The 13059-nt window shown below is 45.7% G+C and overlaps 2 protein-coding genes across 2 annotated transcripts in view; one reads left to right on the top strand and one right to left on the bottom strand.

The window, feature by feature from the left end:
* Nucleotides 1-3212, bottom strand: part of kiaa1522 (KIAA1522 ortholog) — a 68096-nt gene extending 64884 nt beyond the window's left edge. The window contains exon 1 of the mRNA XM_035427849.1: nt 1502-3212. The gene's annotated coding sequence lies outside the window, so the exon portion shown is untranslated. The remainder of the gene's footprint in view (nt 1-1501) is intronic.
* Nucleotides 3213-7348: 4136 nt separating this feature from the next.
* sync (syncoilin, intermediate filament protein) lies at nt 7349-13006 on the top strand. The gene is made up of 4 exons (XM_035429375.1): nt 7349-7873; nt 9734-10144; nt 11685-11809; nt 12245-13006. The coding sequence occupies exons 1-4, from the start codon at nt 7349-7351 to the stop codon at nt 12294-12296; spliced, it is 1113 nt and encodes a 370-aa protein (XP_035285266.1). The 3' UTR covers nt 12297-13006.
* Nucleotides 13007-13059: the final 53 nt, after the last annotated feature.

The raw sequence follows: 13059 nt of genomic DNA, 5'->3' as shown, positions 1-13059 counted from the left end.
CCTACAGCACAGGTCAGATAGAGTATCTACTCGAAGCTGAGGCTCCTCCAGCGTTCGGAAGCGACTGTGCAATACGGAGGATATTCGGCGCGAGGGCTTCTGCGAGCTCTTATCTGGTTACCTTCCTCTGGCTCCAGCTTTGATGAATGGCCGTGTTTTCGGAGAGCGCCACAATGCAAAGGTTAGCGGCGCAGACTGGAGCTGGAGGGCACTCAGATTAATGAGTGCACAAAAGTCAATAAAGCAGGCCTTCCAGCCGGGCTGCTCGCTCTGAGAAGGCGGGAATGAGAGCGGGAGCGAGAGACCACTCACCCCCGCTGCCATATTTAACTCAGACAGTGGAAATATTATGACAGACCCGAGGCCATCGAACGGCACCTCGTCCCCAGACAAATTGATCCCTCGTGGCTCGAAGCCCAGCTTTGCACAAACAGCGGACAGAGAAAAGATGGGAAAATATGATGGTGTATAAACAGCCATTGTGCCCGTGCGGGCAACGTGTGACCCTGCCCGTGTTTGAGCACCCTAAGACTGTAAGCTGCACAGACAGACATTTTTAAACACCGTGCATCTACTGCACCCAGTAAAAACCCCAACAGACACAAGAGACTTGCTTTTCCATTTCAAAGCGGACCATTAATGAGTCCACATAAAACACTCTTTTCTGGGGTTTCCACAGAGAGCAGCAAAGGATTGGGCGAGGAAGAGTCTACGGAGAGCAGAGCTCTGATTGGCTGACCGCAAGAATGCTCTCTGTGCTGCCAGGGATCCTGATTTATTAGGAATATCCAGGGGAGTAAAGCACTTTTTTTTTAGATGGGAGAAAAGCAAGGGAAGTGCTTAAGAGGCCTCAAATAAATGTTTGCTTTTCCAAATGTTCAGAGCACCCCCAGGGACAAGTGATTTATCAGCGGAGAGAAAACAAAGACAGAATTAAAAGTGAATACTGAGCAGGTGAAAAGACTGAGTGTCTCACACCATAGGGCAGTCAGGGCTTCATCTGGGAAAAAAGAAATACCTCAAAGTGTTTGCAGAGTCTATGTAGCTGACAACATGAAAGCTGTTCCCAGTCCACATGATACTGCATGTACTTTGTTTATTTTCTGCGTACCGTACACTGTGTCTCTCTGGCTCACCTGGTATGATAGCTGATAAGAATATGCTTGCGAGTGTGTTTACGGGAGATGTTTTCGTTACTGGAAACAGGGTTGTGTCATTTAATTCCAGTAATTGAACTAAATTAAATATCATTCAGTTACAGAATTTCTAATAATCTGAGAGACAAATCAATCTAACATGTGGTTTAAGTGTTACTGTTCACTGCAGCATAAAATATGAAATGTTATTTAATATTTGTTAGGGATAAACTGAGTGGTTAACTCAGGTGAAATAAAAATAAGTGCATAGTGCACATTTCGGATTGATTAAACAGAACTGAATTCCTGTAAAAACGCAAAGATAACACAGCGAGACCGTAGCTGACCTGCCAAATTGTTCTTACCTGCAGGCATGAGTTACACCAACTTATTTTACAGAGAAGGGGCTTCACGATTCTGTCTGTTCATCATCAGTCACTTTTCAGAAAGGGAAAGAAACAAGGAGGGATGTCTTCCCCAGAACCTGCAGAGGGTTCACAAGCAAGAAAAGTCTGTCTCAACAAGTGTTTGTCTTTTAATGAGACTTAAAAACTTTTTTTTTTTCTCTCAAGTAGAAAATATTAACTTTCTTTAAGTTACTTTTTGCTTGAAATTTAAATTATCTTACCCCATCGGCCAAGCTTGAAATTAGTTCGTCTCACCTTGCTGGCAGTCTGTCTTTATTTTAGCAAAGATGTAACAGAAATATGATTTTAAGTCTAAATATAAGACTAAAATCCTAGTTAAGATTGACTTGTTTTTTATTTTTGCGGCGTGGGTGGTGAATAGACGGCCCTGTTACCACCAGGAGCACCAGCACGGATGGGACCCCGCCTCTTCAATTAAGGTCCTGCATTCTTGGGAAGGGACAAAAAGAAATGCAAATGAGCTGCATTGAGCAAGCCCTTGTGTTCCGCCAGTATCCATGGAGATGAGGATTACAGGAGGGAAGAAGAAGGGTGGAGCTGGATGTGTGGGTTGGGGGGAGAACTAAGAGGGGAACGGAGACTGGATGTGGACGCAAGGCCTTTCATCAGCACCTGTCATCAGACAGGGGTACTCTGGTACATTGACTCTGTACATGGAAGGCAACCAACACTAAAGCAAAAATAGTATGTGTGCATCAAACCTGGAGCGTTCCATCTCCACCCCTCCTCGTCATCGGGACGGACAGACTCCTGTAATAGCCTGAAATATTCAGGTGACTGCAATCAGATAATGGTTTCTGCGCCGAAGACGGGAGATCCTGGATCGCACAACTGACAAACAGGCATGTCAGTTCAAGTCCAGTTCCTGGAAGACTGCTGTGTCCCATGAAATCACAACACCCAATTTATCTAATTAGCATCTTGACAGAGCCAATTAAATCTTCTCCAGATTTGGAAGCACAAGTGGTCTTTAGGACGCCATACTCACTGGCCAGCTTCCAGGACTGAATGGCCAAACCCACTGAGAAAGGCACAACATAACATTACAGCTGCTGTTCCATTGGGAACCACACTGCTGAATCTCAGCTGAAAATGTACTTCCCTTTACTGCTGGTAGATGACTGACAAATCAAAGCATTGCCTGCCTTGAAATTTTTTGTTTCTTTTACTTCCATAATACAAGCCTTTCTTGTATTGGCTTTTGCCCACTAAGAAAGCCAGACTGAGGTGAGTTTACCCCAATCCCCCATCCCCTCACTGGCTGTAATTCCCATAGAGCCACACTCTCACAGAAGAACGGGTTCCAAAAGGCTCCTCTGTGTCTCTATAGAGGAACCCTACCTAGTTCCACCAAGGAGTCTAGTACTTGGACAAAATGGTCCAAAATGGGAGATTCCATACTTTTACCACCGACAACAGAGTTCCATAAAGAACAAAAAGGGTTGCCCTGTGAAGACAATCAAAACAACCCTTTTTCAGAGAGTGCATGGGGAGTGAGAACACTTTGACACCGCCCTTCTCCTACAGGACTGGGTCACACGAGGAATGCGTCTCACTGATAATTCCTTAATAGTTTCAAATGAGCGCTCGATGCCAACTATTTGCTCAAGCAGAATTATTCCGCAGCAACAGACTGGTACACAGGCAAAGACTGGGCCGTTCAAGGATTCCTCCGAACCACACTTCATTAAAATAATTAAAACTTCTTCAGGAGACGGGCGCACAGTGACAACTGTTACACCCAGCTGCGAACTCCATTCTCCATTGTAGATGGTTACAGTACATCTGCCATATTTTATGCCTGACTAACAGTACAGCAGTGTTAGCAACGGCCTCGCCATTGGACATGTCCATACCCAACTCGGGTCACAGAGATGAGAGGGAACCCTGCTCCCCCTCTATCTCTTCCCCTGAAGAGGTGGCCCTTTGAGTTTACTGGCTCTCTAGGCTTGACTCCTATGTTCGCTGATTGAAGGACCCTGCTGTCAGGATCAAGCTGGCACTTTCAGGCCCAAGCAAAGATGTGCAAGTAAGGCTTTATGCAATCAAGACTGATTACAAGAGACGTACCAGCCTTTTCAAGCAGCACCTCTTTAATCTAGAAAACACATCGCTTGTGCCAGCTTCTCTCTCTTTCTCTCTGACATTTCCAAAACACAAACATTTTAAAGCACACTTTGACCCTTTTACTAGACCGACTCTTTTCTAAGTCCATCCTTGTCCATGGCATGCTATAAACAAAGCGATGTTTCAGCGATTGACCTGACAAAGTAAATCCCTGCTTTGCTGCCTGATTTGTAGTGAAAGTTCTGGCACAGAAACAAAGAAAAATATGAATCATTCCTGCGGTCATTGGTAGACTGGCAAACAACCTAGGCTGTTACAGGCCTTATTTAACCCACAGAGAAATCCCACTGTCTGTCAGAGCAGCAGAGGACCGTGCATCGCCATCAGCACAGCAACTGACATATTTAAATATCTATACATATACATATCTATACATAAATATCTAGATACATATCTATCTGTGCTCCATTACACCCGACGTGTCACTGTTTTTCTGCCAAGTAAAGACTGAAGAAGAGAGACCCAGACAGACAAGAGTCACAGAAAGAGGGAACTGAGAAAGGGTGGAAACTGGGTGAGGAAAGGCGAGGTGGAGAGAGAAAGAACAGGTGAACTAGAGTATGGAGAAAGGGAGTCAGAGTGAGGGGTTTAAGAGAGACAGATGAAGGAGCAGTTAAGCGGCAGCCAGAGAAGAGGGAGAGGGAGAGAGAGAGAGAGAGAGAGAGCGAGAGAGAGAGACTGAGGCTGAGTGAGACAGAGAGCTGCACTGTTTTACCTGAGCGAATTCCTTTCTTCTGAAATCAGTGGAAAGATGCACAAACTCCGACGGACTTGGCCCTAGATGAAGAGAAGCTCCTATCCCCCCTCCCCACCCCACTTCTACTCTCACTTAATCTCTGCAGTTGATGGTACAGCAGTCTGGGTGTCAGCCAATCAGCAGAGTTAATGAACCAAAAACTCCCATCTGAATAGAAAAACAAACTAAAGAAAGATAATGAACAAGCTAACATCAACACCTCGTATCACCTGAGAGGCTTGGCCAAAGCAATCATCCTCACCAATCAATTAATCTACTGCTGCATGGAGGGGATGTCAGAATAAGCATATATATTTGCTTGTGATCTACAGTTTATGGGACAATCCACACTTCTCAGGGGGCTGTAAATATCCTTACAATTTATTCATGCAAAAACTGCATAGATGCAACCAGTGTCCCAATGTTCTCTGTCTGTCCTTTTCACAGAAAATCACATTCAGTTCTCAGACTTGGGCACCTAGTCTGGGCAGATGGTACAAAAAATCCATACTTCATTCCAGGGCTAAGCGTAGCACAGCAGGTCATATGCATAGGCCCCATGCACCCTTAATAATCCCTTAATGTGTTTTAAGCATGAACAAATGCAATAGTTAATCTTATTCAAAATTACAGGAGTAAATAAGGGAATATAATGATAGCAAATCCTTTCTTTTCTTTTTCAAGGATGAGGATAATTTCAGTCAGAACATAGTAGTTTGAAATTAAATATAATATACAACAGCATTCCCCATTTGAAACTGAAAAGAACGAGAAGCAGAAATAAATGGTAATACAAAAATCATTCAACACTAAACTTTGTTGTCTAATGACATTCTAGTGCCATCTAGTGGCTATGTGATCTCATGCTCTCCCAATTACTGGCATTTTTTGAAAATGGCACTCAATGAAAATGTCACACCAAAAGTTATCCATGGCGATATTACTGTAATGCCTGCCATTTACTCTCATTTCTGTGCCAAGACAACCATCTATTAATACCATTTTCTGTTCATTTCCATGGTTAACACAATAAATCTGTTCAAATCATTAAAGTAGACATTGTACACTGAATTTTAAGATGTGGTTCAGACAATAAACTCAGATCAAAAAAGAAGAAAACGGAAAATAAATAAAACCTAAGTGTGAATCTAAGTGCATTTACAATGGCCCTGATAATGGATAGACCAAACATTTTGGTGTGCAAAGATTCATATTTAGGCCTAACCTCCAGCTTAAAGCAGGATTCCAGTTCAGCTAGTCATTAACATAATTAACTCACTTGTGTGAGCTGCCATACCATGGCTTTCTGCTTTGTGCAGTGACTAAATATAGGTCAGCTTCGTCAGCAAGGGCATTAATAATGTCAACGGCTCCTAGAGGACCCTCCCCTTCTGTGCCCCGTGTCGTCTCAGATGTTCTTGTAGGCTGGACTTGGAAGAAGAGGGGGAGCGTTTGGGAGGCATTGACGGGGTACAGGGTGAGAGACAGGCCACAAACAACTGAGGGTCCTGTTTCCCCCACTGTTTATTAATAAACCAAAACAGATTGACTGTTACCTTGGAGACAGCAGCAGGGAGAGTTGTGAGAAGAGGGAGCTATCTCCTCACCGGCATAGTGGTTTCGGGTATAGTCTAAGGAGAGAGGAGAACAGGAAGAACAGGAGCTGACGTCTCATCCACTGGGTAAGTGTATGCAAAGTTTCTGAAACAGAATGAACTTCTGAGTATTGAAGTTTCGGGGGAAACTCTGCGTTCTTTGAGATTCAGAGCATTACGTCACAGTTTTTAAACAGCAGTAAATTGGTTCTCACTAAGAGCAAAGGCTGCACATGTAAATAATGCTTTAAGTTTCGTGTGTAAATGTTTTAACATTTTTAACAGATACGACATCAGTTTTCCATTGTTTATTTGTCGATAGTGGTTAAATGTGAACCGAAGATAACTTTTCGCACGTTTAACGTCCTGATTTTAGCCAGCTGTCCAGGGATTGTTTCGGAGGTCACAGTCCACATGAAAATATGACAGTTTCCTCATTAAGACATAAGGGAAGTGAACTGTGTTTAGTAAAGCAGTTACACAGGGTCCAGAAGGACTGCACAATAACGGACAATTCAGTTTAAGACGACGTAGTGGCGCTGGAATGTACCCGTCAAACGCGTCAGTTCCACAGCAGCTGCTGCCTCTGCGACGCACCATTACATCCCAGATGATAACTGCCAATGCCAGTCGCTCGAATGTATCGTGTTTCTGGGTCTGAAAGCAATCAAAACAGATACGATTTCAAGTCCAACACCTACACCATGTTTAATCTGCAACCAACATATAATTCATTCATTTTAATCTGCCTGCACTGATACTATACATAGAGCAAACCCAGCTGGCCCTACCTTAGTGCAGACGTCACCGCTGCTTTGTTCACAAGTCTCTTCGTCTCGCTGCCTGTGTAGGGCAACTTGGCAAGATGCCTGCAACAGTTGCTCATGAATACTTATCATTCTTTCCTTTTTTTCTGGGCTGTCCCTTCCACTGCTCAGGGTGTATACTATGGGATCCAGGATGAGAGTCCCAGTGAGGCCAATGTGAATGACCCGGTTAGGCTGGCTGTGATTTTAAAATAAAACCCGCCTTCCCTCCATGCCCCTCAGACAGGTCATGGATAGCGATGAGGCTAGGCTCAACGTTGACCCTCCGGACGAGGCCCTGCAGGAAGAGGAGGTGCAGCTGTGTATTGAGGAGGCAGACCTCTTCGAGGACTGCATGGAGGAGTTCAGGGCCCACTTTGAAGAGTGCATGGACAGGCTGGGGGCCCAGTTCAGAGGGAGCGAGGATGAAACGGGGGACAGGTTTGAGGACTGCGCAGAGGACGTGGCGACCCAGTCCACGGGCGGCGTGGACGAGATAGCTGCGCAGATCGAGCAGTGCATGGCGGAGCTGGGGATCCAGCTGGAGGGGTGCGCGGAAGGTTCTGGGCCCCGGTTCCAGGGCCTCACAGAGCAGGCCAGGGACGACGTGGAGGACGCTTTGGTCCGGGCACAATGTGCGGATCTGTGGGGCCCGCGGCCGGGTGAAGACATGGAGGACCTGGAGAGCCTGCTAAAGAGGCGCGTGGAGGAGGTGCGGGAGCTCTGCGAGGGGGGTGTGATGGAGCTGGGCGCTCGGTTCGCGGAGAGCATCGTGGAAGTGGCGCAACTGGAGCAGCGTCGAAACCAGCTGGTGGAGGAGCTCCTGCAGCTGGAGGAGCCCATGGCCCAGGCCGTGCAGGCCCTGCGGGCGGAGCAGGGGGAGCTCCGCAGGCTGCTCGCTCGGGCGGAGCTGGAGAGGTGGAGCCTGCAGGAGGAGAGGCGGCTGGTGAAGAGGCGGCTGTTCGCCGTGGCCAGGGACTGCACCCTGAGCCGGGTTGCCCTGGAGACGCAGCAGCACGAGGTGGAGCAGTTCACTATCATGCAGGTACTGAGAGCCGCCACGCCTGGTTTTCACAACCTGTGGCTCACACACATCAGGCAGCTTGTCTGTGAGCGAATATGCTACATCAGAGATGTGCAAAATAGTCAAAATGAAGGTGTATCGTAGCAACACAAGGAAAGGGTTTCACATTCATGAAGCATACCAGTAACACATGAGCTCAGGTCCACGGTATTTACAGGTGGTGTAACTACACTACATGGCCAAAAGTATGTGGAGTGTGGACACTCCTAATTAGTGGGAACGGCTACTTCAGCCACATCCATTGCTAACAGGTGTATAAAATCAAGCGTACAGCCATGCAATCTCTATAGACAAACATTGGGGGTCGTACTGAAGAGCTCAGTGACTTTTAACGTGGGATGTCATAGGATGCCACCTTTCCAGCAAGTCAGTTGGTCAAATTTCAGCCCTGCTAGAGCTGCCCCAGTCAATGTCTAGGAGCAACAACAGCTCAGCTGCAAAGCGGTACCCCACACAAGCCCTCCAAATGGGACCGGCAAGGGCTGAAGAGGAGAAATAATGAGAGGGTGAAGGAGGAATAATGGTCTGGGGCTGTTTTTTTATGGTTTGGGCTAGGCCCTTTAGTTCCAGTGAAGGGAAAGCTTAATGCCACAGCATGCAATGACATTCTATGGAATTTTGTGCTTCCAAATATGTGGCAACAGTTTGGGGAAGGCCCCTTCCTGTTTCAGCATGACAATGCCCCCGTGCAGAAAGCGAGGTCCATAAAGAAATGGTTTGCCGAGTATGGTGGGGAAGAACTTGACTGGCCTGCACAGAGCAGTGAACTCAACCCCATCAAACACCTTTGGGATCAAGTGGAACGCCAACTGCAAGCCAGGCCTTATCACTCAACATCAGTGCTCGACCTCACTAATGCTCTTGTGGCTGAATTGAAGCAAATCCCCAAAGCCATGTTCCAAAATCTAGTGGAAAGCCTTCCCAGAAAAGTGGAGGCTATTATGGCAATAAAAGGGCAGACCAACTCCATATTAAAGCCCATGGTTTTGGAATGAGATGTTTAACAAGCACATATGGGTGTGATGTTTGGGTGTCCCCATACTTTTGGCCATGTAGTGTATGAGATGCAAAACAGGCATTATGTGTACTATAGTTCATATGCATTACATTTATTCATTACTGCATTGGCAGCATGTAGGTACACACACATCCTGGTTTTCATTCACACTGCAAGCTGAAATACAGCAGCACAGGGGAAAGGGCAGCAATGCCTTTCAGATTTGAATGAGTGGCAGATTTCATCAAAAGTGATGATTTCCCCCCTATTCTTACGTAACATGTCATTTCAGTAATGTCCAGGATATGATGTGGTGTAACTACCAAAAATACCTTACATGAGGTTCCTGTCCTTCATCAGGTCAGTCAGAGTTCCTTGGGTTACCATGACATCAGTTCCTCCTAAAGACATGGCAGGAGTCTCATTAGAAAGATACGTCTCTGTCCCAGTTGTCAGAGATAAACCTCTCTGAGTTAAACCTATGATTCTCTCCAACTCTCTTATGAGTGGGAACAGAGTCAGGTTTTCATTCCCCCTGTGCCCTCTCTCTCTGTGACTCCCACAGCAAGCTCCAAGGCCACGGCCTTTACTCTGTAGTCTCTGTGACTCCCAGGATGAGCTCCAGGGCCACGGCCTTTACTCTGTAGTCCCTGTGACTCCTTGGAGGAGCTCCAGGGTCAGGGCCTTATTTACTCTGTAGTCTCTGTGACTCCCAGGATGAGCTCCAGGGTCAGGGCCTTATTTACTCTGTAGTCCCTGTGACTCCCAGGAGGAGCTCCAGGGTCAGGGCCTTATTTACCAGGTACATTCTCTCACTCTCTCAGGGTGAGCTTGAGGGCCAGGTTCAGCTGCTCACAGAGGAGATGGCCCAGCTGAGGGAGGCTCAGCAGAACCGCCTGAACACCCTGAGGAGCCAGCTGGACAGCCTGAGCCTGGCGCGGGCTCAGGGAGACCAGTCCCAGGACCGGCAGCCCCCCTGGGACCTGAGCAACTACCTGCAGGACGGGATGAAGGCCCTGGAGGAGCAGTACGAGCCCCGGCTGCAGGCCTTGCAGAAAAGGAAGCAGGCCGCCACCGATGCCCTGCTGGGGACCAGGGCCGAGACACAGGAGCTGAGGGTCCGCCTGGGGCCCCTCAGAGAGGAGGTGCAGAGACTGGAGCACCAGAGGACACACCTGGAGGAGAAGATCGCCCTGATGCGGCAGGAAAGGGAGGAGAAAGTTGCGCAGTACAGGGTAGGACCTGCAGCCGCGTTTGGGGGGGGGGGGGGGGGGGGGGGGGGGGGGGTTGGCCATCAGAAAATACATTACTATGGGAGGGGCACGGACAGGGAAAAACACACAAGCAGAATTGGCATCAGGGTAAAGCAGGGCAGTGTATTTTGTCCAAGGAGCACATATCCAATTTTTCAATCCAAGTTCAAAAATTCAGGAGCACGCTAATGCATCCCAATTAGGTTTGCTCCTAAATTATTTTTCCAGTTTGCATCATTTTTCAGGAGCAAGTACTCCAAAAACAGGTGCACTGTAGAACCCTGTAAAGTTAACTAAGGTAAATTGTGTGGGGTACTGACCAGGTTAAATTCAGGAGGTTGAAGTGGGAAGTGAGGGTAACTTCTGGACTGTTATAAAGAATGAACAGAAACCACTCATAAACCATGAACCACTCACATTAGGTCCTGCACAGCATCTCTGTTGGGCTCAAGTCAGGGCACTCTTCAGCCATTCAGGATATGGATTCGCTTTGGTGTTTTTGATTATTGCTGCTTAACCCAATTACGCTTCAGCTCAGAGATGGCTGGACCTTCTTAATTATTTTCGGGTGAGCAGAATTTCTGGTTCCTTCAATAATGGCAAAGCATCCCCATACCTGGATGACTTCTCGCTGCACCTTTGAAAAATTTAGGCAGGCCAGCTACTCCTGGGAAGATTCACCACTATTTTAATTGTTCTCTATTTGAAGATAATAGCTCTCACTGTGGTTCGGTGGAGTCCTAGAGCCTTAGAAATGGCTTTGTAACCCTTTACAGACTGATATATTTCAACTTTATTTCCTCACCTCTTCTGGAACATTCTTTGATCATGGTGTACTTCGTGGGGACTACTTCACTGATAGTAAGGTTCAATATGAGTGAGCTTTAGATTCAACAGGGCTGGATTCAATCAAGCTGTATTTAATTAGTTGAATCTAATTTTCAATTAAATTTGGTTTATTGGTTGATTGAGAAACTAAGGGCACAATAACTTTTTCACATGGGTGATATGAGTGTTTGATAATTTCACTAATTTAATGAAAAAAGTTATTTTAAAAGTTTCCCTTTGTCTGATATTTACATTTTGTCCAAAGATCTGAAACCATTCAGTTTGACAATGTGCAATAACTGAGCAAATCAGGAAGAGGGCAAATACTTTTTTAAGCCACTGTAAGAACTGACAGGAAGTGCAGAACAGGTGAAAACATAAGTAGACTCATTTAAAAGGAGATTAACATGGGTCAGAGGCTTGCAAAACAGCACATTCATGAGAGTTCCTCCAGACACTGAAATGTTGTGTAAAACAGACAAGAGGAGGAAACCCTTCGGCCTGAATTCAATCAATTTTTTTTAGAGGGGGTAAAAGGCTATATTTCTCAAGGAACAATTTTTCAGTACTGAATGCTGAGTATTCTAAAAATAAGAGCTAGTCAAGCATTAAGGAGACATATTGATTGAGCAATAGAGCTTTAAACTAACTTGAGTCAGAACTGCTCCTTTAAGACAACTTATTTTCCCATCAGGACACCGTAGACTCACTGGAGGAGAGCAGCAGAGAACTCAAGACTGAACTCCAGATTCAGAAGAAGAAAAACAAGGAAATCCAAACCATGAAGGACAGCCTCATAAAAGAACTGGATCTTTTCCGGTGAGATGTGCTCTACCGTTCAACTATACAATCCTCACACCCCACACCACCCAAAATGGTTCTTCAGTGTGTTCTACAACAAACCTCCAGTAGTTCACTTCAGTGCAGTTAAAGAGCTTATCCAACTGGAGCCTGGAATTACTTTAATTTTTTTCTGGAAAATGTATTTTTGGACCCTCAGGGATAGCGTTTGTTTTGACTTAAAAGTTGTTCAGTGCGTGCAAACATTCACTTGGCTTTTCATTTTCACAGAACCCAATATTTAACAGTACTCCTACGCACTCTTGGCTGTTGCTGGTTCCCACACTGCTTTACCTCTTACTTTACTGCATCAGCAGCACACTCAAAGGCCTCTTATTGGCAACTGTCCAAATTCCATTAAGACTAATCACCAGTGTCCCAAGATGCTAAAATTAAGATTCATCCACTTTTCAGGGGCACGACTGAACTCCAAGGAATGCTTGACCTCCCCTCCCAGGGAACGTGACCGAAGCAGTCTCTACAAAGAGGCCATTTTGCCTAAAATAACCTGTTTCTCTTCTGTTCGCGAACTGTAAAAATGCAGAACGGCTTCAGCTGCTTTCATAATCCTCCACTATAGGACAAGCAGCCAGAGGGGCGTGTGTGGAGTGATCAGCACGCACAACCAAAAATAGAGGGGGGGAAAAAAAGAAAAGAAAAAAAAAACATGTTTATTATTTGAATGCATTTTATACAACTGGTTTTTAAGGGAAATGGGAGGTCTAACAAAGAAATCACATGAATATCACAACACTGAGAAACAAACAAGAAGGACCCTTACAGATAATGAAGCTGAAAAAAGTTCACTAATGGACAATTCTGAAAATACAGATCCCACCTGGGAGACTTAAAAACCCCTCATTTATGCAGGGAGAGAAACAGCCATTTTAGCTTATGCGTTTGCAAGAGAAAGGAGATTCTTTGCTTATCAGGAACTTGGCAATTGCTGATTTTATGAGTCTTCCTTTTAAAATACAGTTTTTCTCTTCAGTGTATGCCGTTTTTCATAGAAAAAAAAAATCAATGTGTGGGTGTTAAGAGCTCTACTTGTCCTTCAGTGACACGGCCAAGAAAACAAGCTGCAGTTCATCTATTAATACTGGGATCCATTTGCTCGAATGAGCAAAGTAATGCCTTGATCCTTAATTAACCACAAAGCTTAAATATCAAACAGCCCTAGGAGAAAAGGAGCTTACACTGGTCTCTAACAACAGTACGCACATGTTTTC

The sequence above is a fragment of the Anguilla anguilla genome, chromosome 8, assembly GCF_013347855.1.
Source record: "Anguilla anguilla isolate fAngAng1 chromosome 8, fAngAng1.pri, whole genome shotgun sequence".
NCBI classification, from domain to species: Eukaryota; Metazoa; Chordata; class Actinopteri; order Anguilliformes; family Anguillidae; genus Anguilla; species Anguilla anguilla.
This window is presented reverse-complemented; position numbering and strand designations above follow the sequence as displayed.

Excerpts from the sequence above, each read along its gene's own strand:
- sync (XM_035429375.1), top strand. The coding sequence starts at position 7,349 with ATGGCGGAGCTGGGGATCCAGCTGGAGGGGTGCGCGGAAGGTTCTGGG. Across the intron at positions 10,145-11,684 it reads AGAAAGTTGCGCAGTACAGG|GACACCGTAGACTCACTGGA; the intron begins GTAGGACCTGCA and ends TTTTCCCATCAG. Across the intron at positions 11,810-12,244 it reads AAAGAACTGGATCTTTTCCG|GGGCACGACTGAACTCCAAG; the intron begins GTGAGATGTGCT and ends TCCACTTTTCAG.